Source organism: Lithobates pipiens, unplaced genomic scaffold (assembly GCF_037356315.1).
Source record: "Lithobates pipiens isolate NorthernLeopardFrog02 unplaced genomic scaffold, aLitPip1_a1.2 Scaffold_3, whole genome shotgun sequence".
Classification (NCBI taxonomy): Eukaryota; Metazoa; Chordata; class Amphibia; order Anura; family Ranidae; genus Lithobates; species Lithobates pipiens.
The window spans coordinates 89,086,389-89,109,634 of NW_027507790.1; the positions used below are offsets into that span (position 1 = coordinate 89,086,389).

General features: G+C 43.0%; 1 protein-coding gene across 2 annotated transcripts in view; it reads right to left on the reverse strand.

Annotated features, from left to right (window-relative positions):
• The window catches only part of NAA25 (N-alpha-acetyltransferase 25, NatB auxiliary subunit), a 95,413-nt gene that overhangs the window by 60,939 nt on the left and 11,228 nt on the right, over positions 1 to 23,246 (reverse strand). For both annotated transcript variants that reach the window (XM_077462030.1, XM_077462028.1), the window contains exons 2-6: positions 10,390 to 10,475; positions 8,864 to 9,002; positions 4,743 to 4,861; positions 4,451 to 4,525; positions 1,970 to 2,077 (exon numbers count right to left, since the gene is read on the reverse strand). In XM_077462030.1, the coding sequence (XP_077318156.1) occupies positions 1,970 to 2,077; positions 4,451 to 4,525; positions 4,743 to 4,861; positions 8,864 to 9,002; positions 10,390 to 10,475 (527 nt within the window). The remainder of the gene's footprint in view (positions 1 to 1,969; positions 2,078 to 4,450; positions 4,526 to 4,742; positions 4,862 to 8,863; positions 9,003 to 10,389; positions 10,476 to 23,246) is intronic.

Sequence of the window (23,246 nt, forward strand, 5' to 3'; positions counted from 1 at the left end):
GTGCTGATCGGCAGACTGTTTTTGGTAAAGACCCGGACCGGCTGCCATAAACATGGGCCAAATGTCAGCCAGTTTCTATTGAAGCGGCCAGTGTCGCCCGACATTCAGCCGTGCATACTAGGGCTTTACAGTATAACAATGTATGAAGCAAAGCATAGACCTGAAGCCATTCTGCTCACCTTTGGACAATTTCACTAAATATGCGCCATTGTTGCGAGTTGGTTACCATGTCGAAAACAAGTCGAGGGATAATGCAAGCCAAAAAGGGGCCGGCATATAACACCACTTTGTACACATTTTAAAGATTAAGAACATTTCTCGAACGCTTTGAGAAAACCAAAGTCACGATCTGCCAGCCCTGAGGATCCAGCGTCAAAGCCAGTTCACGTTCCCGTCATTGCCTATATTGTCTTACAGGGGGTTGCTTGATAGACCTTATTGAGGTGTAAACAAGAGATACAAGGCCCGGTGAGTGAGGACAAGAGCGACAAAGACTTTCAAAGGGCATCAGACTATATGGGGTGGGTGGGGATTAAAAGGAGGCCAGAAAAGAAAAACGACGGAGCTGTAACGGAAAAGCTCACGTATAAAGTATCTCATGCGAGGAACTAAGGGTTTCAAAAGGTCAGAATCCTGGTAGGCGTGAGGAGAGAGTGAACATTCGTAAAGTCCTTGGACCACTAATGGATCTGCGCTGGATTTTCAAGATCGGGAAGGGGGGGGGGGGGGCTTGGGAGAGGGCAGTGAAGCAATGAAAGTAATGGCAAATTAAGGGAAATCAGACAAAAATATTTAACAGAGTCCCAAAGTCGAAGAGTATGGAGCAGAGCAGGGCCTAAGGTAGAGGGACGGGACTCTGGAGGGAGCCAGGGCAAGGCAAATATCGAGATAGGATGAGAGTCAACCATGTCAATAGTTGCCTAAAGCGGAAGATAAGTAGCATGAAGTATTAGGAGTGGAGCTATATTAGCCGCTAGATAGTAAACCTGAAGGTTGAAAGTTCACAATTTATCTTGCGGGTGAATAATACGCGGCAAGGGCAAGAAGATCCCCAGGGAGAATTGTAAAACTCTCCGCTGGTGGATTCAATATGAGGAGGTATGGGGGATCTGAAGAACTCTGAAAACAAAGTTTAAGAAGATGGGTCATGCGAACTGCATTAATTCTACCAAACCATGACAGTGGGAGACGACTCCAAGGAGGTTAAGAGCACAGAAAATTGCATAAACAACGCTGAATAATTGGGGGGACAGTTTAATACCAAGATACAGTTAAGTAGTGGTAAACCGAAAAGGAAATGCTTGGAGTAGTGCATCTTGCGTTCGATTCGTCTGAGTCACCGACACAGCCACTGATTTTGTGGTGTGGACATGTAGCCCTGAGAGATGCTTACACTTTATACCATATATGTATGGCAAAGTAGCGTTGTCACCCTAGGACAGGGCTACAGAAAACATCAATCCTCTTTTCACCCTTTTTTTTTGTTCAAAAACACACATACTAAAATGGTATATTTAACAAACAAAAAAAAAAGGAACCAAAAGAAGAAAATTGTAAGGGTTCCTAACATGGCACAAACATCCATTGACATTAAACATTGGTAGTACTCTTGGCTATACTATTACATGATAATTCACCAGAGTTAAAAGAAGACATACTGCAGGCTTGACATCCTTGTAGATGTATTGCAAAAATCTCACAGGAAATAATATTGCCGGGGATGCCATATTCCCTGCAGCAAACTTCCTAAACTATGAAAAAATAAAAAGTGAGCCAATTACAGGTGTGGGGGGATAATAATTCTGGAATATGTTAGCTACGATCTTTAGACTGCTGCCATAAGGCATATCTGATTTTTGTCGGTTAGAGAAATTCGCTTTCTAACTAATGTTACCAATATTAGCCATCAGCTCACACATGTAATATGATACCAGGAAAAACATTTTCTAAAAAAATAAAGTGATCATACCTCAGCTTCTGCTTCTATCTTGTCCTCCTTTACCATCTTCTCAACCATTCTTTCAGCCAGTGGCAAAAACATCGTTTTAGACAATTTTGTATCCTGAGCTGAAATAGACTAGAGAAAATAAAGAATTTAAAATGGACTGGTTTACTAAGCAGATATACACAGACAAGGATGAGGATTGCCAAATATTATAGAATATGTATGCATGTTCAAAAAAAAATAATATGTTAATTTAACCACTTGAGCTCTGGAAGTTTCTACCCCCTTCTAGGGATGAGCTTGATGTTTGAATCAACATCTGGTGTTCGCTGAAAAGCAAATATGAGGCGTTCGTGGGAAATATGAGCGCTGTGGAAAGCTGCGAGATCGCAGTGCATTTCTGTATGATTGTCGGGAGCATGCTTTGGCCAATCACAGCACGCTCTGCTGAGAGGCAAAATCATGGCTCAGGGGGACTAAGCAGCCCACACTATATAAAGCAGCTTACATCAGTGGCCATGTATAGTGTGTGGATAGAGATATGTTAAGCTAGATTATGCAGGCAAGTTAGTGGCAGTGTATTTGAGAGAATATAAATATATATATATATATATATATATATATATATATATATATATATATATATATATATATATATATATATATATATATATACACACACATACATACATACACACACACACACACACACAGTGTATTGAAGTGGTACCCTGCACCAAAATTTTAGAAATGTCAACATGGGGACAAGGGCCTCATCCCCACAATCCTTGCCCAGTGGCTGTGGTGGTCTGCGGACAGGCAGCTTATTGGAATCTTTAACAAGGGGGCCCCACATCCCAGGCACCCCCTATGTGAATGGGCAGTACCCAGGTCCCCATACACTTTTTATGGCAATAACTTGCATATAAGCCTTTAAAGTGAACACTTTAGATTTTTCACGTCCGTGTCCCGTAGACAAACTGTTGGCACAAATTTTTTTGTCTGTTCGCATGTTCAGCTCATCCCTTCTTCATAACCAGGCCATTTTTTGTTATTCAGCATTGCGCTACTTTAACTGACAACTGCGCAGACATTCAATGCTGTACCTAAATTACATTTAACAGCTATTTATAATGGTACTGTGATACTGCAATGGACAATATGACACAAACTGTCACAGACATCACCAGTGCCAATTTTAGTTATCAGTGCTAATATGCACTTTCACTGTACTAATGACACAGGGCAGAAAGAGGTTAATATCTGGGGGGTTTAAAGGGTTAAATGTGTCCCCAACAAGTGTTTATGTAAGTACTGTGTGCTGCTTTTACTGGGGATCTAGTCTTTTTATTCCCTGCTAAGCAGGGAATGAACAATGAGATCCTGTGTTACTTTACACAACTCTGCATTGTTTGCATTCAGGGAGCTGTGCCTAGGGATGCTCAGAAAAGATTGCGTGACAGCGGTCAATCATTGGCTGGGACCCGGTGATCGACGTGTTGTGAGGAATCACAGCATAGACAGGCGCACGCACCCCTCTACCTGGAAATACAGAATCACACACACGTGATTCTGTGCATGGGGTCTGCCCTGTGGCAGTAAATTGCTAAGTGGTTAATACAGAACTGACCATTACACTTCTTGCATCATTCCTGTGCAAATCGCTTCTGCAAAAAAACTTAGCTTCTGAACAGTGTTTATAGAGCACTGTCTAAAAGCTTCATTTAGAAATACAATGCGACACCGTATTGACTTTGTTTTATTCATCTGAAGAGGAGCAACCTTTGATCTGCAATTATATCAGTTAAAGCAACCGTACCAATTCCAATTTAATAACATTTTTACAGATTTAACCTCTATTAACTTTAATCAGTTCTAATTCACTCCTTTCCTTCAATTTTCAGAGAGCTCTTGTGCATCAAAATGCACAAAAGTAATTAGAACCTAAACATGGAAGCACATGTTTCAATGTGACAAACATGGCTGTCCCATAACCTTAACACAGACTTCCAAAAAGATGACTTAAAGTGCTGGTTTTGGCTAGCTCAGTAGCCCAATTTTAAAAAAAGGCTTGGGATTCTCTTAAATGTACATAATATAACTGGATACTAACATTTACAGGCGACGTTGATCCAGAGAGTATCCGATTGCCTCTTGGGGGATCAGGAAGGACATTTTTTCCCCTTCTGGAGCAAATTGGATCATGCTCTGCTGGGGTTTTGTTGCCTTCCTCTGCATCAACTGTGGGTATAGGATTGTATGATTTTTATTTTTTTTTGTGTTTCCCCTTTATTCATTGAACTATATTGACTTGTGGCTTTTTTCAACTTAACTAAACTAACTAAATTAGGGTTTTAAATTAGTTGCGCTTTCTAATGATGTAAAACACAAAAAATATGAAAGCAACCCTTATAGGAGTGTGCCATTCATCTAATATTCCACACTAACATGGACAACGTAATTACACTGAAGCGACAGCAATGCCAAGATATATTCATTGCTTACCTGCATGATCAGGCTCATCACAGACCAGAAATAATAGGGATTTTTTGGAACAATTTTATAAAGTGCCATTCCAGCCTGCAAAAGAAGACAAGGTAGTAATCATTCATCATCAGCATAACAGTCTAGAACTATCACTAATACATTACAGATATCAACCGCATATACCCCAAATTAAAAAGCACAACAAACAATATTTACTCTTAAGGAAAATACACTAAGATTTAAATCATTTTTAGTGAACATACATTTTGTAGACTGAAAAGGATATAAAAAAAATGCAATATTTCTATACCTGTTGCATCTTCTTATATTCCCCTACTCTGGCGTAAGCCATGAAGAGATGAGAGTGATATTCTTCACTGGTAGGGACTTTTCTCACAGCTGCTTCATAGAGTTTAGTTACCAATTCCGCTACAAAAAGAAAACACAAATTAAGTCCATTTAAATAGCCGAATCCCTGATAAAACCAGAAAAATCTTTGCCACCTTCACCATGTCAGCTATTGCTCAGTTCTTTAACCGCTTCCCAACCGGCACACGACGACGTACATCGGCAGAATGGCACAGACAGGCACGTCCCTTTAAATGTGCCGCCGTGCCTTCGCGTGTGCGCTGTCAGTGGCGTGTGCCCCGGTCACCACGGGGAAATGCTAAATTAACCACTTTCAGACCGGACCATTTTGCTGGTAAATGACCAGAGGTCTTTTTACAATTTGGCACTGCGCTGCTTTAACTGGTAATTGCGCGGTCATGCAATGTTGTACCCAAACAAAATTTGCGTCCTTTTCTTCCCACAAATAGAGCTTTCTTTTGATGGTATTTGATTGCCTCTGCGATTTTTATTTTTTGCGATATAAACGTAAAAAGACCGCAAATTTTGAAAAAAAATGATATTTTCTACTTTTTGTTATTAGAAAAATCCAATAAACTCAATTTTAGTCATACATTTAGGCCAAAATGTATTCAGCCACATGTCTTTGGTAAAAAAAAAGTCAATAATTGTATATTTATTGGTTTGCGCAAAAGTTGTCACATCTACAAACTAAGGTACGTTTTCTGGAATTTACGCAGCTTTTAGTTTACGACTGCCCATCTCATTTCTTGAGGTGCTAAAATGGCAGGGCAGTACAAAACCCCCCCAAATGACCCCATTTTGGAAAGAAGACCCCCTAAGGAAATTGATAAGTGGCATGTTGAGCCCATTGAATATTTTATTTTTTTGCCTCAAGCGATTGAATGACAAAAAAAAATTTTTTTTTTTTTATTTTTTTACACAAAGTTGTCACTAAATGATACATTGCTCACACATGCTATGGGTATATGTGAAATGACACCCCAAAATAAATTCTGCTGCTTCTCCTGAGTACGGGGATACCACATATGTGGGACTTTTTGGGAGCCTAGCCGCGTACGGGGCCCCGAAAACCAAGCACCGCCTTCAGGCTTTCTAAGGGCGTTACAGTTTTGAAGGCCATAAAATGCCAAGATGGCACAAACCCCCCCCCCCAAATGACCCCATTTTGGAAAGTAGACACCCCTAAATTTAGGGGTACACTAGTGAGACTAGGTAATAAATGGCGGGTGCCCTGAAACTATAAAAAAATAACTAACTAACCAACCAGCGTCACCTGTAACAGTTATATGGTGATCACTGGTGAAAGGGTTAACTAGGGGGCAATCAGGGGGCTTTATGCAGTAGTATATGGGGGTCCCTGGCGCTATAAAAAGCTGCGGCGAACCTAATTACCTACCTGCCTAACTAGCGTCACCTGTGACACTAATACAGCGATCAGAAAAACGATCGCTTATTAGGCTGGGTTCACACTGGAGCGATGTGGGAACGCCACGAATCCGAGGCGGGTTCCCGCATCGCATGCCTCCCGGCGGCAGTTCACACTGCCCTATGCGAACTGCTGGGAGTGTCAGTGAAATGTTAATGACACCCCCAGATCAGTTCGCATATCGCAGTGCGATCTACAAACTCGGATCGCATGGTGTGAACACCCATGCGATCCGATTCTGCTGCGGGCCAAAAAAAGGGTCCCGTGCGAATTTGCGGCGGGTGCGATGCGAATTCAGCCATACTATCTGTATGGCTGAACTCGAATCGCACAGAGATCGGATGTGATTTGCACTGCAGTGCGGTGCGAATCACATTCGTTCTCATAAACCGCTGCAATGTGAACCCAGCCTTAGTGACACTGGCGACGGGGGGTGATCACGGGGTTAAACCTTTATTGGGGGGGTTAGGGGGGTACATTAGAACTAAAGGGGGCTAACCCTAACTGCCCTAACAGTTATTACAGTCACAAATGACACCAATGCAAAAAAAAAAAAAAAATGACATTGGTGTCACTGTGACTGGGGGGCAGGGGTAATTGGGGGGGTGATCGGGGGGGTGTGAGTGTGCCTGGCATGTTCTACTGTGTAGTGTTGGTGCAACTCACCGATCCTCTCTCCTCGGTGTCGGAACGAAAAATACCGACACGGAGGAGAGATTACATCACTTCCTCTCCTGTGTTTACATTACAGGAGAGGAAGTGATGTGACGAAGGATTTCTATTCGTCGGGAGCGATCGCGAGGGGGTGGCCATGAATGAATGGCCGCCCCCTCATCCCGGATCGCTCCCGAACGAATACCGACCGCCGCAGGCACCGGGCGGGGGCCCGATCGGGCCCCCGACCCGCTGGAAGGCAAGGACGTACATGTAAGCCCTTATGCCTGCCCGTGCCATTCTGTCGACGTACATCGTCGTGCGGCGGTCGGGAAGTGGTTAAACAAGTATCTCCCCCTTCTGTCTAGCAACAGTGACACTGATCTCTGCTCCCTGTGATTGGAGCAGAGATCAGTGATGTGTAAAAGACAGCCACACCGCTCTTAAGAGATACTTAACCCCTACAGTGCCACCTCCTGTGTCTGCTATAATGTCGCAGTCACAAAAAAAAAAAAAAACACACACACACACACACACACAGATCACCGCTATTACTAGTCAAAAAAGAAAATGGTTAATAAAAATGCCATAAACTATACCCTATTTTGTAAACGTTATAACTTTTGCGCAAACCAACAAATCGCTTATTGCGTTTTTTTTTTTAACAAATATATGTGGAAGAAAACGTATCGGCCTAAACCGAGGGGGGAAATAAAAGCTTTTTTTTTTTTATATACATTTTTGGGGGATATTATAGTAAAAAATACATTTCAAAATTGTCGTTTATAGCACAAAAAATAAAAAAACCGCAGGGGTGATCAAATATCACCAAAAGAAAGCTCTAACATCAATTTTGTTTGGGAGCCACGTCGCACGACCGCGCAATTGTCAGTTAAAGCGACGCAGTGCTGAAAAAAAATAAATAAAAAAAAAAAAAGTGGTCTGGTCTTTGGCCAGCAAAAAATTCCTGGGCTTAAGTGGTTAAGAACCCTTTTACACCGATACGTTTTTTAAAGCGTTCCCATTGACTTACAATAGAAGGTGCCTTTTTGGTGTGCTTTTGAAAAACTGCACCAAAAGATGCAGCACTTTTCACAGCACAGTGCACCTGCAGGTACATAAGATTTAAAGTGGTTCTAAAGGCAAAAGTTTTTATTCCCCCCCATCTTAAAGCATTCTATGCATTACGATGAAAAAAAACAAAAAAACAAAAACAAACACCTTCTGTGTGCAGCAGTCCCCCTAATACTTACCTGACCCCTCGATCAGGGATGTTGCACAAAAGCCTCGACTGTCTGGGACTCTCCCTCATTGGCTGAGACCGCAGCAGGCTCCATTGGCTCCCGCTGCTGTCAAAGTCAGTGAACAAATAAGAGGGGCTAAGCTGCAGCTGTGTGTCTGAGTAGACACAAAGCAGCGGCTTGGCTCGGGTGCCCACGTCACAAGCTGCACCGGCAAGGGACCCGATTAGAGGATCTGGGCTGCTCTGTGCAAATCCACTGCACAGGGTAGGCAAGTATAACATGTTTGTTATTTAGATATTATTTTGATATTAAGACATTAATATCACTAAAATCGGGAATAGTTTTCATATGGACCAAAACGCATGTATTCCTTCATTTAAAAAAATGCCATGACTTCAGTGTGAACTGCAGATATATTGTATCCCAGCTGGTGACGACCCTCACCTCACAGTGAACATCAAGCAAAGCCGTGTTGCCTAAAAGCTCTACTCAAAAAAAATAAAATTTATTTATATATATATATATATCTGCTTTCCCACCAGTGAGTGAATTAGACACCTGTACTGTGTTTAAGCCCTCTTCAGAATGTTTGAAGGGCAAGTAATGAGGGAATCCAGCCACAAAGCACCCTTAGCCAAGAAGAGGCAAATGCTGCTGCACCGATTTTTCCAATTGTTTACATTTCTACAATTTAAATCCTGCAAAAAAAAATAAAAATAAAATAGAAACGCTTACGTCTGTGCATTTCCCTGTACAAGATGGTGAGTGCTTGCAAGGAGTTGTCATCAGTGGGCTCCAGAGCCGTTACCTCTTGGGCCAGCACAAATGCTTCATCTTGCTTACCCGTTCGCTGTAACCCAATCGCTTTGAGAACCTAGGAAATATGATGCAGAAATTTAGTGACTCTGGTTAGTTTTTAATGCAACTCCTTTCATAAACTAATCAAATAGATTTCTACATTTTCAGAGAATAAATTAAAGAGGTTCTAGAGCCCCCCCCCCACAGAACATGAACCAGAGTCCTCCATGGATCCAGCGCTGTGCCCAGCTGCGGCTCTTCTCTCTCCTCTACATTCTTTTACAGGCTTGTACGGGAGCCATTTAAATCATGTGAGGAGGCAGCGGTGGGCAGGGTTGAGCTATGCACGGTTTGTCTATGGGCGTATGCAGTTTGGCTGGGGAGCGCGTCCACACAAGTGTCCCCATAGCAGCCCGCTTGGTATGGGGGCGCTCGGAAAAAAAAAAAAGCAGCCAGCGGGTGTCTCCAGTAGGAGGAGGCTCAGTGCCGCTCTGTGCAATACCACTGCACAGAGCAGTTAAGGACAGCACATTTGGTTTTGTAAGAAAAAAAAAAAGCCTTTACAATCACTTTAAGAGTTTAACAGTCCACTGTGACATTGTACAACTTTGCTCACACGGGGCTTCAGCTTGTAAAAGAGCGGCGTATACAGCAAGCCATTTTCAAAGCATTTGTGAAACTTTTGGCAAGCTTCAAACAGCTTTGCTGAAGATTTTAAAGGTATGCATTCCCCTATGAAGTGGTTGATCTATGTAGAGGTTGAACGCAAAAGCCTTGAAGCAGCATTAAACCCAATAGCAAATTGTATTGTAGATTATCAAATGTGGGGCTACATTAGTTTTCTTTTTAGATGTTTTCGTCTCGTATATTTTCACCTGGTAGGACCGGTATTCTGGAATATATGACATTTTTGTTTTTGGGTTTAGATAAGCTGAAGGGTGCCCTAAAACAAAGTTGTTTTAAGTGGTTGTAAACCCTTACAACACACTATGACCTACAGGTAAGCCTAGATTAAGGCTTACTTGTAGGTCCAAGAAATATCTCCTAAACCTACACGGTTTAGGAGATATTTGCCGAAAGACAGGCACCACTGTCTACGGCGCATGCGCCATAGACAGCAGCGCGCAGGCGCACTGAGCGCCCGCGGTCAACGGCGATATGCCGCGAGTGGCGGCTCCCGTGCGCTTCGCCGAATGACAGTGACGGAGCAGCGAGACCCACCGAGAAGATGGAGGCTCCGGACTACAAGGGACAGCAGTGACTTCGCTGGCTCCTGTGTCAGGTAAGTGACACATAATGGACTACTATGCAATGCATAGTAGTCCATTATGCTTTACCTTTGCAGGGAATGAAAGAGGAAGTAAACTCATCAGGGTTTACTTCCTCTTTAAAGCTTGCTGTACACTACTCATATACATGCTGAAGCCCATGTGAACAAGACATAAGTACACCAATGGTAATACCTTGGCACAGTGCAGGTCTTTATGTTTTTTCAGCAGTTTCTCAGCTTGCTGAATTGCCATCTTGTTATTGCCATTATCCAGGTAATCTAGAATGAAAACATAAAAGAAAAGTGTTAAAAAAAAATAAAAAAATAAAAAATTAGTAATTAACTGCTGTACATATCCGAATTTGACCTGCATGCTTCAGATGGCAGCACTGTATTCCTTGAAGGACAAATCCAGAGCGGGTGTAAAAAGTAAAAGCCCTTGCACTGGCTTAAAACAAAGCAGCTCTGGCTGGTACACTCACCCAATCCCCACTGCTGTCCTCACAAAGGCTAAAGGATGCCGGGCATCACAACAGTATCTACTTAGTAGAACCCCTAAAAACAGTGTGGTAATAAGTGCCGTCTGCTGTGCGTTGGGGAAATTTACCAGCCACAAAATAATTCTGTCCAATGAATCCTGCGATTCTCACTTTCCTGATACACACCGGTAGCCATTGCCATTTCCTACTTCAGTTACAACTTCCTATGTCACCTATCTCCAGGCTGATTATTGGACAATGAATCTGCATTCTCATCCGTGTCCTATATGCATCAAGGTGACACACACAGCAGTGAAGCTGAACCGGGACATAGCAAAGGTAGCTGTATAGCTGCACATGAGAACCCATGTCCTACATTCAGAGAGTTTACCTTCAATAGCATTAACCAAATATTTTTGGGAAAGACGTCTGAAAAAATTCAAACAGGGATTTCACCTGGAGATAAATATGAACTCGCCTTCCCACAATTCAGATTCTACAGTGCAAGGTGCCTTATGCAATCTGCCACCTTCCCTCCATCACTTTGCCCACACCCCCAAATCTTCCACCTTCCCCTCCCTTGCATTCCCCACACCGGCAAATCTGCAACCCCCCCCCCCCACCCCCAAATCTGCCACTTTTCATTCTCTGCACCCCTCCCCCCCCAAATCTACCACCTTCCCTCCCCAGCATTCCCCACACCCCCCCCCCCCAAATCTGCCACCTTCTCCTCCCTTGCATTCCCCAAACCTGCCACCTTCCCTCCCCTGCATTCCCCACAGTCCCCCCCCCCCCCAATTCTGCCACCTTCCCTCCCCTGCATTCCGCACACTGCCGCCGCTCTCCACCCCCCCCCCCCCCATCTTCCCTCCCCTGCATTCCCCACATATCAACCCTGCCTCCTTCCGTATGTGCATGCAAAAAGGTGAGTAAACTCAGGCAAAGGTAAGTACAGGGGGGGGAGAAAAAAAAAAAAACACTGCCATTTTGAGACATTTTTCTTTTTTTCCCCCTATGCCTCTGCACACAGATCTATTTCAGCCAATGAGGTTGATTTAATAAAACTAGAGTGCAAGATCTGGTTTCTTTGCAGAGATGCACCAATCAGCTTAAAGCTTAAATTGAAAAAGCTTTAGTTAAAAGCCGATTAGCTACCATGTACAGCTGCACCAGATTTTCCACCCTCCAGTTTTAGTATATCAACCCCCACTGTGTCCATACACATTGTGGCATTTCAGTTTGAATTTTAGGGTAGTCAGCCCCAAACCTTTGTTCAGAGCAGGGCAGATAAAAATCTATTTAAAAAAAATCATTTATCAAAACAAAAACAAAAAAAAAAAATAAAAAAAAAATAAAGGGCTTTTGGAATAAAAATCTAAAGCATCTTAAATAGAAAAGTAATATACGGTAGCTTATTCAGCATGAAATTGAGCTTAGTTATGTAGCTTTATATTCTGAAGTACTTACATTTTTGGTAAACTCATTCAATGAATCCAAGCTCTGCAAGGTGAGAACATGCACTACATTGATGCATTCACACAATTCCACAGTAACCATAAGATAAATCAAAGTTCAGGAATATATTTCTTTATCCATTTTGCAAATCTATGTACACTACAAACTGTATGATTGAATCGGTTCCGATATCACGGTTTAACTAACCTGACAGCTTATTATTCTAAATAGGAAACCTTCATTTAGTTTGCAAATATTAAAAGATTCCAACTACCAGCAAGAATGAGACCTTACATTTAAAGAGCACCCGTCATTTCAGAGCCATCATGGCAGCACCTGTTAGTCATCCACTCACCTGCTCCCGCCACATCCCTCGCCTTGTTGTGTCACCGCTGCATCACCAGCCATCCCATTAAAGTAAATGGGTCTGTGTCGGCGAGGCAACAGCAGGTCAGATAAGGAGGCACTGTGGGAATAGAGATGACAGTTGCTCTTTAAAAATTATGATTTAAATCACAATTTAAATCACCGCTAAAAAGGCTTGATTTCAATCAACTAGATTTAAATCATAATTTTTAAAGAGCCACTGTCTTCTCTGTCCCACAGCGGCTTCTCCTGACCCGCTGTTGAATCGCCGACAGTCCCATTCACTTTAATAGGATGGCTGGTGAAGCGGCAATGACAAGGCGAGAGACGTGGTGGCAGCAGGTGAGTGGATGCCCGCCAACAGGCACTGCCATGGTCAATCTGAAATGACAAGTACTCAGAATGTAGGCAATTATTCTTGCTGGTGGTTAGAATCTTTAATATTTGCAAACAAAAGGTTTTAGAATAATAAGCTGTCAGCTTAGTAAAACAGGAATATCAGAACTGATGCAATCATAGTTTGTAGTGTACACAGGGGAATATTCCCAAACTGTTTATCTCTGGTTACTGTGATATTGTGCGAATGCAGTGGATGTTCTCAGCTTGGATTCATTGAATACATTTACCCAAAAAGTAAATATTGCAGAACAGACTCTCGATAGATAACCAAGCTCCATTTCGTGCTGAATAAAATAAATTATGTATCTTAAAGTGGAGCTCAACCCATTTAAAAGTCAGCAGCTAGAAAAAGTGTAGCTGCTGACTTTTAATAATCAGACACTCAACTGTCCCACAGTCCGGCGATGTGGGTGAATGTGTCCCAAAAAATTGCAGGGATGGGGTTTAGGGGGGAGAGGTTAACTTCCTTCCAGCGCCGCAGAGCCCCGGGGAGGAAGAAAGTTATGTCAGGGGGTCACCATCACTTAAAGGGGGGGGGAGAGAAGAGAGAGAGACACTCCCAGCTCCAGCCCCACATTTATAGGAACCAGTGGTAAAATTGTCTGGGATCTTGCATACTCTGTTCAAAAAGGATACCACTTATATGTAGACAATTACTACAGCAGCTTGCCCCTTTACCATCACCTGTATCGTAAACAAACCCTGGCATGCGTTACCTTCCGAAAAAATAGGAAGGGCTTACCACAGAGTTTACTATCAAAATGGCTACAAAAGGGGGAAATCCGCATTCATGAGGAGGTGTTGGCCATGAAGTGGCGGGACAAGAAAGATGTTCACATGATTACCATCCACGACGACACCTGGGGTGGATTTAAATGATCAGATGCTACAACCATATTTGTCAACCTGCAAGTCCTGCTATTGGTATAAGAAATTGCATCTGTTTGATATGGCCCTGTTCAATTTGTTTGTCTGCTATCAAAAATCACCCAAAAACCAATCCATCACCTACCTCAAATATATTGAAGGCCTTGTCACTGCCCTGATTTACCAGTAAGAACCCACCCCAGGAAGCATTTGCTCTGATAGTGAGGGTGGACTTCATGAGCAACATTTTCCCTATAACATTCCCCACAGAATCTGGAAGAAGATGCCAAAAGAGAGGTGTATGCAGTGGAGGAGTTAGAAGAGATACCAGCTATTATTGTCCCCAATGTCCCTCCAAACCCAGCTTTTTCTAATTTATCAAATATTAGTTATTAGTAACAGACTGCCATTTCCCCATTTCAAATACCTGTGTGGATCATTTGCCTGCTACCATGTTTCTACCTCCCATGTTAACTTACCCTGGCCTGTTTACCGATGATGTGTTCTTGCCTGCCATTTCAACCACGTTTCTGACTTCTATGTGCACCAACCTTAACCTGTTAATTGACCACGTTTTTGCCTGCCACGTGGACTGATCTTTTGCCCTTCTACTTTAGTACGCAGGGGTCTCACATATGGTAGGGGCTTCAGAACAGAACTCAGTAGAAAAGAAAAAAAAAAAAGTCAACTTTTGGTTTTGTGTGTTCACAGAACAGGGTCTAGTTACCCAGAGGCTTCAAAGAGATTTGGGTGGGAGAAGAGTCTACCCCTGTCCCCTAGTCCTAATCCTGATGGTCCTTCTTGCTGCCTGGATCAATATTTTGGCTGTGCTGACCATATTGCTGCCTGTATAGACCCAGGACTTCACGGACTATGTTTCTTCCTGCTGCTTGGAACAATACTTAGGCTGTGTTGACCAAATCTCCGTCTGCTGCCTCTACGGACTATGGACAGTATTTCTGCCTGCACCAATGCTTTGGCTGTGCTGACAGCATCTCTGCCTGTACCAACGATGGACAGTATTCCTGCCTACTGCCTGGACCGATGCTCTCCTCTGTGGACCAGTGCACTTCTAAAACCACAGGTTATCTTTTGTTATTTGGTATGTACATGCTATGTGATAGAAATACACAGAGCCTTTAAAAAAAAATGTGATCGGTAGCCAGGAAATTATGTGTGTAATTTATGCTCATAGACCACCTGGAGGTGCTACTTCAATGTTGGTCCTCTGTATGTGGCCAGGCTGCATAAAAGTCTCACATGTGGTATCGCCATACTCAGGAGGGGCAGAATGTATTTTAGGGTGTCATTTTTGCTATGTACATGCTATGTGTTGGAAATATGTTATAAATTAACAACTTTGTGTAAAAATAAAAAAAGTGGTTTGATGTCAGTGGCCAGAATGAATGAATGTTCTAATCTATCCAACAGATTGAGTTTAAATGCATATGCTTCTAAAAGCCATATACCTGTCAATATTCATAATTAAACACCAAAATGAGCATTATTTTATGCTCCTGGCAGACAGATGGCGTGTAGATAGGAGTAAATTATATTATTATTATTATAATACAGGTTTTATATAGCGACAACAGTTTACTCAGCGCTTTACAACATGAGGGCAGACATTACAGTTACATTACAATTTGGTACAAGAGGAATCAGAGGGCCCTGCTCGTTAGAGCTTACAATCTAAAAAGGAAGGGGCAATTGATACAAAAAAGGTAATAGCTGTGGGGGAGGGGGGGGATGAGCTGATGGAGGAAGTAAAACAGTATTAATTAGAAGCAGGATAGGCTTCTTTGAAGAGAAGGGTTTTCAGGGATCGTCTAAAGATGGATAGATTAGGGGACAGTTGGACAAATTGGGGTAGGGAGTTCAAAAGGATGGGAGAAGCTCTGGAGAAATCCTGGAGGCGAGCATGGGAGGAGGTGACAAGGGAGCTAGAGAGCAGGAGGTCTTGGGATGACCAAAGAGGGCGGCTTGGTTGGTATTTTGGGACTAGGTTAGTGATGTAACTAGGGGCAGAGTTATGGATGGCTTTGTAAATTATTGTTAGTACTTTGAATTTTATTCGTTGGGTGAGTGGAAGCCAGTGCAGGGATTGGCAAAGAGGGGTGGAGGACACTGGATGGCTGGTAAGGTGGAGGAGTCTGGCACCGGCATTAATTATGGACTGGAGGGGGGATAGTCTATGTAAAGGTAATCCAAAGAGGAGGGAGTTGCAGTAGTCAAGGTGAGAGATGACCAGGGAGTGAATTAGAAGCTTGGTGGTGTCAGTTAAAAAGGGGCGTATTCTGGAAATGTTGCGGAGGCTAAGGTGGCATGATTTGGACAGGGCTTGTATGTAGGCCTGAAAGGACAGTTCGGAATCTAAGGTTACCCATAGCACGTGGGGATGGACTGATAGATGTGCCATTGATCTTGACAGAGAAGTGACATTTGCCCATGGATGGATCCTTATAGTGAACTGCGATCATGTAATGTACCATGTGTCACTTTGCTATAAGAGGTTTGTCTCCATTTAGATCAGGCCACAGAATTCGGTAAAACACTCCACTATTCCCACACCCGTACGGCATCTTTCTGCTGATCACAAGCATCACAGGATATGAACCATCAACTAGAAATAAGTGAAGGATGTAGAATTAAATAGATCTGGCACTTGTTTAGTAAACTGTCCATAATTAAAAATCCATAAATATGGGATGTGTTCATATACCTCTGGACAGCAGTAATTCCTTCAATGGGCCCCACAGATGGTACAATTCGGTAGCTATGAGTTATTTGGCCAGTTTGTTTTTTGTTTGTTTTTTCTCCCCAGACAAAATAAATAGGACTCTAACTAGAATGAGGAAAATTAAGCATTCCGGTTCTGTTAATGCATCTAAAACTAGAACTGTCTGTACTGTTCAAACAGCGTGCACATTCTCATTTCACTCTTACTGGATAGGAAGGGCAAAGCACCATTCTTTCCTCCGGCACTAATAACTAAGGCCAGCAAAGATACTGTAGGCATCTCCCCAAACACTGGAGCTGAAGAAGTACTAATAAAAATGGGACTTTTTTTTACTGCACTTTGATGTGCATGTCAGGAATTTGTTCATTGAAGCTTGTAAAGTTGCTGAAAGGTCTAATTTATCCAATGTTCCCAATAAGTATGGCAACAGATCATAAGTATAGTCAGCTTGGACTCTGTTATGGAAGGGGAAAAAAAAAAAAGAAGGCATATACAGACATGGTCAAATAGAAACATAGCTTCGTTCTTTGTGAAAAGTAATGCAATATTCTCGCCATTATAGCTTAATGCCTTTTGATAGGTCATGTGTAAAGCAAAATGTGAAAATGTGCTTATCCACTTCCCATCCAGCCAATGTACAAATACGGCTGGGTGGGAGCACTCTACTTCTGAGAGGACGTTCAGGAACGTCCTTCAGAGGGGGGGGGGGGGGGGAGAAATCGCACGCGTGCGTGCCCCCGCAGCAGCACGATCCCGATGTGCTCGTGTCACCCGAACACGGCGCATCTCGGATCGGCAGGAGGGCTCTGTGATTGGCCCTCCTGATCACATTACGGCCGTGTCCAATCACGGCTGTCATGTGATGTAAACAGCCGGTCGATAGGCAATCGTCTCTCCTCACACGGAAGTCGTCGCTGAGGAGAGGAGAGCAGATAGCTGCAGCCGGCTGGTGATCAGTGAGTATGAGCTGTTTTTACAGTTTTTTACTCACCGATCACTAGTCTAGTGTAATACACACACATGTCCTCACACATGTCCGGAAATAATAAAAAGACCCCCAAATTAAAAAAAAAAAAAAAAAAAAAAAACACACATGTCCCCCACATATGTCCCACTAAAATCACATGTTCCAATGATTATCTGCACACATATGTACGTGATCACCTGCACACATGTACATGATCATTTGCGTACATATGTCCGTAATCACACAAACCAATTATACACTTAACGGAAATTTTTTTTTTTTTACCAAAAACATGTAGCAGAATACATTTTGGCTTAAATTTGACAAAATTTGATTTTATTGGATTTCTTTTAAAATAGAAAAAAAGAAAATATTTTTTTTTCCAAATTTCCGCTTTTTTGACGCTTATATCGCAAAAAATAAAAAAAACGGAGTCGTGAATAAATACCACCAAAATAAAGCTCTATTTACACGAACAAAATGATAAAAATTTCATTTGGGTACAGTGTAGCATGACCGCGCAATTGTCATTGAAAGTGCGAGAGCGATGAAAGCTGAAAATTGGGCTGGGAAGGAAGGGGGCGAAAGTGCCCTGTATTGAAGTGGTTATTCTACAAAAACATTCTACAAATGGCCTGCCCAGATTTGTTGGTACCCCTATAAAACATTAGAAATAAATAGATCGAAGGATGTTGGGTAGGAGGGGGCTGACAGGGTAAAGCATGAAGCAAAGCTAAGAACACACCAAAATTCGCACAGTGCATGGCCAGCTTATGAAGTCTAAAGTGGTTGTAAAAGCTGAAGGTCATCTTACCTAAATGCATTCTATGTAGGATATAAAAAAAAAAAAAAAAAAAAAAAAAACACACACACACACACACACACACACACCATCAGTGGGCTGCTCCCTTCACAGTCCCCCTAATCTGAATCCATTGATGCGCACAAGAGCCTTTGCTGTCCCGGGACTCCAGCTCCTCATTGGCTTAGACAGCACTCCCACTGCTCTCCATCACAACCAGTGAGCCAATGAAGGAGAGAGCGGGGGTGGGGCAACGCTGCGGCTCGGTGCATAGAACAGAGCCCAGGAGTGAGGACACACCAGTACCCACGTAGAAAGAGACTTGGGGAGGAGCAAGAAGCACTGGCGGGAAACCCATGAAGAGAGGAGAATAGGGACTGCTCTGTGCAAAGCCATTACAGAGCAGGTAAGTATGGCATTAGATCTGCACGATTCTGGCTAAAAGGAGAATCACAATTTTTTTTTGCTTAGAAGATAGATCACGATTCTCGCAGCGTAAAATTTTTCACATTAAAACAAAAAAAATATTGGGCTAACTTTACTGTTTCTTTTTATTCATTGAAGTGTATTTTATTCCAAAAAATTGCATTTGAAAGACCGCTGGGCAAATACAGTGTGGCATAAAATATAGCAGAATTAAAAAATGTATGTTTTATTCCCTAGGATTATATATATATTTATATTATATTATATTATATTAATATATATATATATATATATATATATATATATATATATATATATATATATATATATATATATACACACACACACACACACATACATACACACACACACACAAAAAATATTGATTTTAACTTAAGAAAAAAAAAAAGTGTCAGAAAAAGATTTAGACTTTAAATGGTTAAGCTTCCTGCATTTACACTTTAAAAACGTTTCATGTAAAAAACTTGTCAGACTGGCCAGATGTTTTCTTTTGACAGCTGAGCTAGTAGATAAGTCTCTCCACTTGTTATATGAAAGAATGGGCAAACTCTGCAAAAGAGTAGTCAGTGGGGTTGAATCGAGATCACGATTTTTTTTAACGATTAATTGTGCAGCTCTATATGGCATGTTCATTTTAACCACTTGCCGAACGTACATGTAATGAGGCACGTCAGCTCTATTGTGCAAAATCCTGTACCTGTAGGCCATTTTGTGCAATAGCCACTAGGTGACGTACGAGCCAGAGGGGGAGCCAAGCTGCGTGTCCGGCGGTCTTAATGTCCGCCAGCCACCCGTGATCGTTCCCATGATGCAGAACGGCAGTCTGCCTATGTAAACAAGGCAGATCGCCTTTCTGACAGGGAAGAAGTTCCATGAATGGCCGGCTTAAGATTCAAACAAGCACTGCATAATAACCCATAGGTCCAATCAACAGATTTTCTGTTATCAGTACATGTTATAGCTTCAACAAACCTTGAAGCAGAGATTCATATGGTAAGGGAACAAAGGGGGAGCAAAGTCTTCATTTTTCCATGGCTCAGAGCAGTGTGTAGTGACAGAGGATGGGATGGAGAGAGACTCTCTCTCTCTCTCTCTCTCACACACACACACACACACACACAGCATCTCAGGCACTACGACAGCCATGTAGCCTCCAAATCAGTGCATTATGGTGTCCGTTTATTAAAGTGGAAGTAAACCCATGGATTTAAACAGAAAAAAAAAAAAAAAAAGTATGCCAGGAATGCTAACTGCACATTGGCTGTGCTCTCAGCCAAACTATCAAACCATCCAATGGCTGGTGTTATAACGAATCACATGTCTATGCAAAAGCATTGGAAAAAAATACAGAGCAACAAAAAGGACCTAAAAGTATATACTTAATTAAAAAAAGGTAAAAAAGTTTACATTTATCGGATTCTGAATCCAGAAAACTGAATTTAGCTACATTATTTTATCTTTATAAACTTGTGTGTAAATAATTTAATTACCAGTAATCTGTTTCTTCCCCACCCCCACACACAACCATAGATTAGTGTCTTCTTGCAAAGTTGTCATTTTTTCTTGTTTTTATTTCCTACTCCCCTCGGGAATATGGAGAGACCAACATCTAGCATATGGAGGCATTTTCACATTACAAGTTCTTCTGAAAAGAAAAATGTGATTTGCAAATATTGTCAGATAAAATATGCATTTCCAAATGCTACCAGGATGACAAACACATTCTTGTACGTAACAAGTGTCCTGTAGGTATTAAAGAATCCTTCATGGATCGAAGTGAAGAGGACAACAATGATGACAATGACTTTCAATATTAAAAATAAAAAAATAAAAAAAAATAATGCACTAATGTAGCATTTTTTTTTTTAAAGTTTACTGAAAATTTACATTTTTTCCCAGCTTCAAAATTTCTCGAAAGTTTACATCTCTAGACACAAATCATCGTAGCAGCAAAAGGTCTTCAGAATGAACACAAAGTCATTAAGAGGAGCCTGGAATGAGCATGCAGATTTCACCTCCACCACCAGTCAAGAAATATACAAAAACTAGCCATGTGTGCCACCTGTTTCCAAGAAGTGAGGACAGCAGCATTTTCTCAATATAGAACACTCACCAAGCCAGAGTTACATTCCATCCACAAGCGTTTATGACACAATGGGGGTTGATATACTAAAGGCAAATCCACTCTGCACTTAAAGTGCACTTGGAAATGCTGTCGCTGTAAATCTGAGGGGTAGATCTGAAATGAGGGGAAGCTCTGCCGATTTTATCATCCAAACATATGCAAGCTAAAACGCTGTTTTTTATTTTCCTTGCATGTCCCCCTCAGATTAGAGGTCGACCGATATATCAGCCGGCCGATATATCGGCCGATATTTGCCGTTTTTTAAATAATCGGCATCGGCCGATTTGAGCTGATAAAAAGCCGATTTAGAACTACAGCGGGACTTTTCTATTACAGAAGTCATTTCAGTCAGTGTAAGTTGCCTGAGTCGTCATAGCAACCCTTTCCTCCTCTCTGGGCAGGCTGCCAAGAAAATAACTAAATGATACAATGTTTACACTTGAATGAATGAAGTCATCTCTGTGTGTAGAAGTTCTCAGTTTAACCATTTAACCAGTTGCCGACCGCCGCACGCCGATGTACGTCGGCAGAATGGCACGGGCAGGCATAAGGGCTTACATGTACGTCCCTTGCCTCCCGCGGGTCGGGGGCCCGATCGGGCCCCCGCCCGGTGCCTGCGGCGGTCGGTATTCGTTCGGGAGCGATCCCGGACGAGGGGACGGCCATTCATTCATGGCCACCCCCTCGCGATCGCTCCCGACGAATAGAAATCCCCCGTGACATCACTTCCTCTCCTGTAATGTAAACACAGGAGAGGAAGTGATGTATTCTCTCCTCCGTGTCGGTATTTTTCGTTCCGACACGGAGGAAAGCGGATCGGAGAGTTGCACCAACACTCTACACACACAGTAGAACATGCCAGGCACACTCACACCCCCCCTTTACCCCCCGATCACCCCCCAATTACCCCTGCCCCCCAGTCACAGTGACACCAATGTAATTTTTTTTTTTTTTTTTGCATTGGTGTCATTTGTGACTGTAATAAATGTTAGGGCAGTTAGGGTTAGCCCCCTTTAGTTCTAATGTACCCCCCTAACCCCCCCAATAAAGGTTTAACCCCATGATCACCCCCCGTCGCCAGTGTCACTAAGGCTGGGTTCACATTGCAGCGGTTTATGAGAACGAATGTGATTCGCACCGCACTGCAGTGCAAATCACATCCGATCTCTGTGCGATTCGAGTTCAGCCATTCGCCGCACCCGCCACACCCGCCGCACCCGCCGCAAATTCGCACGGGACCCTTTTTTTGGCCCGCAGCAGAATCGGATCGCATGGGTGTTCACACCATGCGATCCGAGTTTGCAGATCGCACTGCGATATGCGAACTGATCTGGGGGTGTCAGTAACATTTCACTGACACTCCCAGCAGTTCGCATAGGGCAGTGTGAACTGCCGCCGGGAGGCATGCGATGCGGGAACCCGCCGCGGATTCGCGGCGTTTCCGCATCGCTCCAGTGTGAACCCAGCCTAATAAGCGATCATTTTTCTGATCGCCGTATTAGTGTCACAGGTGACGCTAGTTAGGCAGGTAGGTATTTAGGTTCGCCGCAGCTTTTTATAGCGCCAGGGACCCCCATATACTACCGCATAAAGCCCCCTGATTGCCCCCTAGTTAACCCTTTCACCAGTGATCACCATATAACTTACAGGTGACGCTGGTTGGTTAGTTATTTTTTTATAGTTTCAGGGCACCCGCCATTTATTACCTAATAAAGGTTTAACCCCCTGATCACCCGGCGGGTGTCATTTGTGACTAATAACTGTTAGGGCAGTTAGGGTTAGCCCCCTTTAGTTCTAAGGTACCCCCCTAACCCCCCCAATAAAGGTTTAACCCCGTGATCACCCCCCGTCGCCAGTGTCACTAAGGCTGGGTTCACATTGCAGCGGTTTATGAGAACGGATGTGATTCGCACCGCAGTGCAAATCACATCCGATCTCTGTGCGATTCGAGTTCAGCTATACAGATAGTATGGCTGAATTCGTGTCGCACCCGCCGCAAACTCGCACGGGACCCTTTTTTTGGTCCGCAGCAGAATCAGATCGCATGGGCGTTCACACCATGCGATCCAAGTTTGCAGATCGCACTGCGATATGCGAACTGATCTGGGGGTGTCAGTAACATTTCACTGACACTCCCAGCAGTTCGCATAGGGCAGTGTGAACTGCCGCCGGGAGGCATGCGATGCGGGAACCCGCCGCGCATTCGTGGCGTTCCCGCATCGCTCCAGTGTGAACCCAGCCTAATAAGCGATCGTTTTTCTGATCGCTGCATTAGTGTCACAGGTGACGCTAGTTAGGCAGGTATTTAGGTTCGCCGCAGCTTTTTATAGCACCAGGGACCCCCATATACTACCGCATAAAGCCCCCTGATTGCCCCTAGTTAACCCTTTCACCAGTGATCAC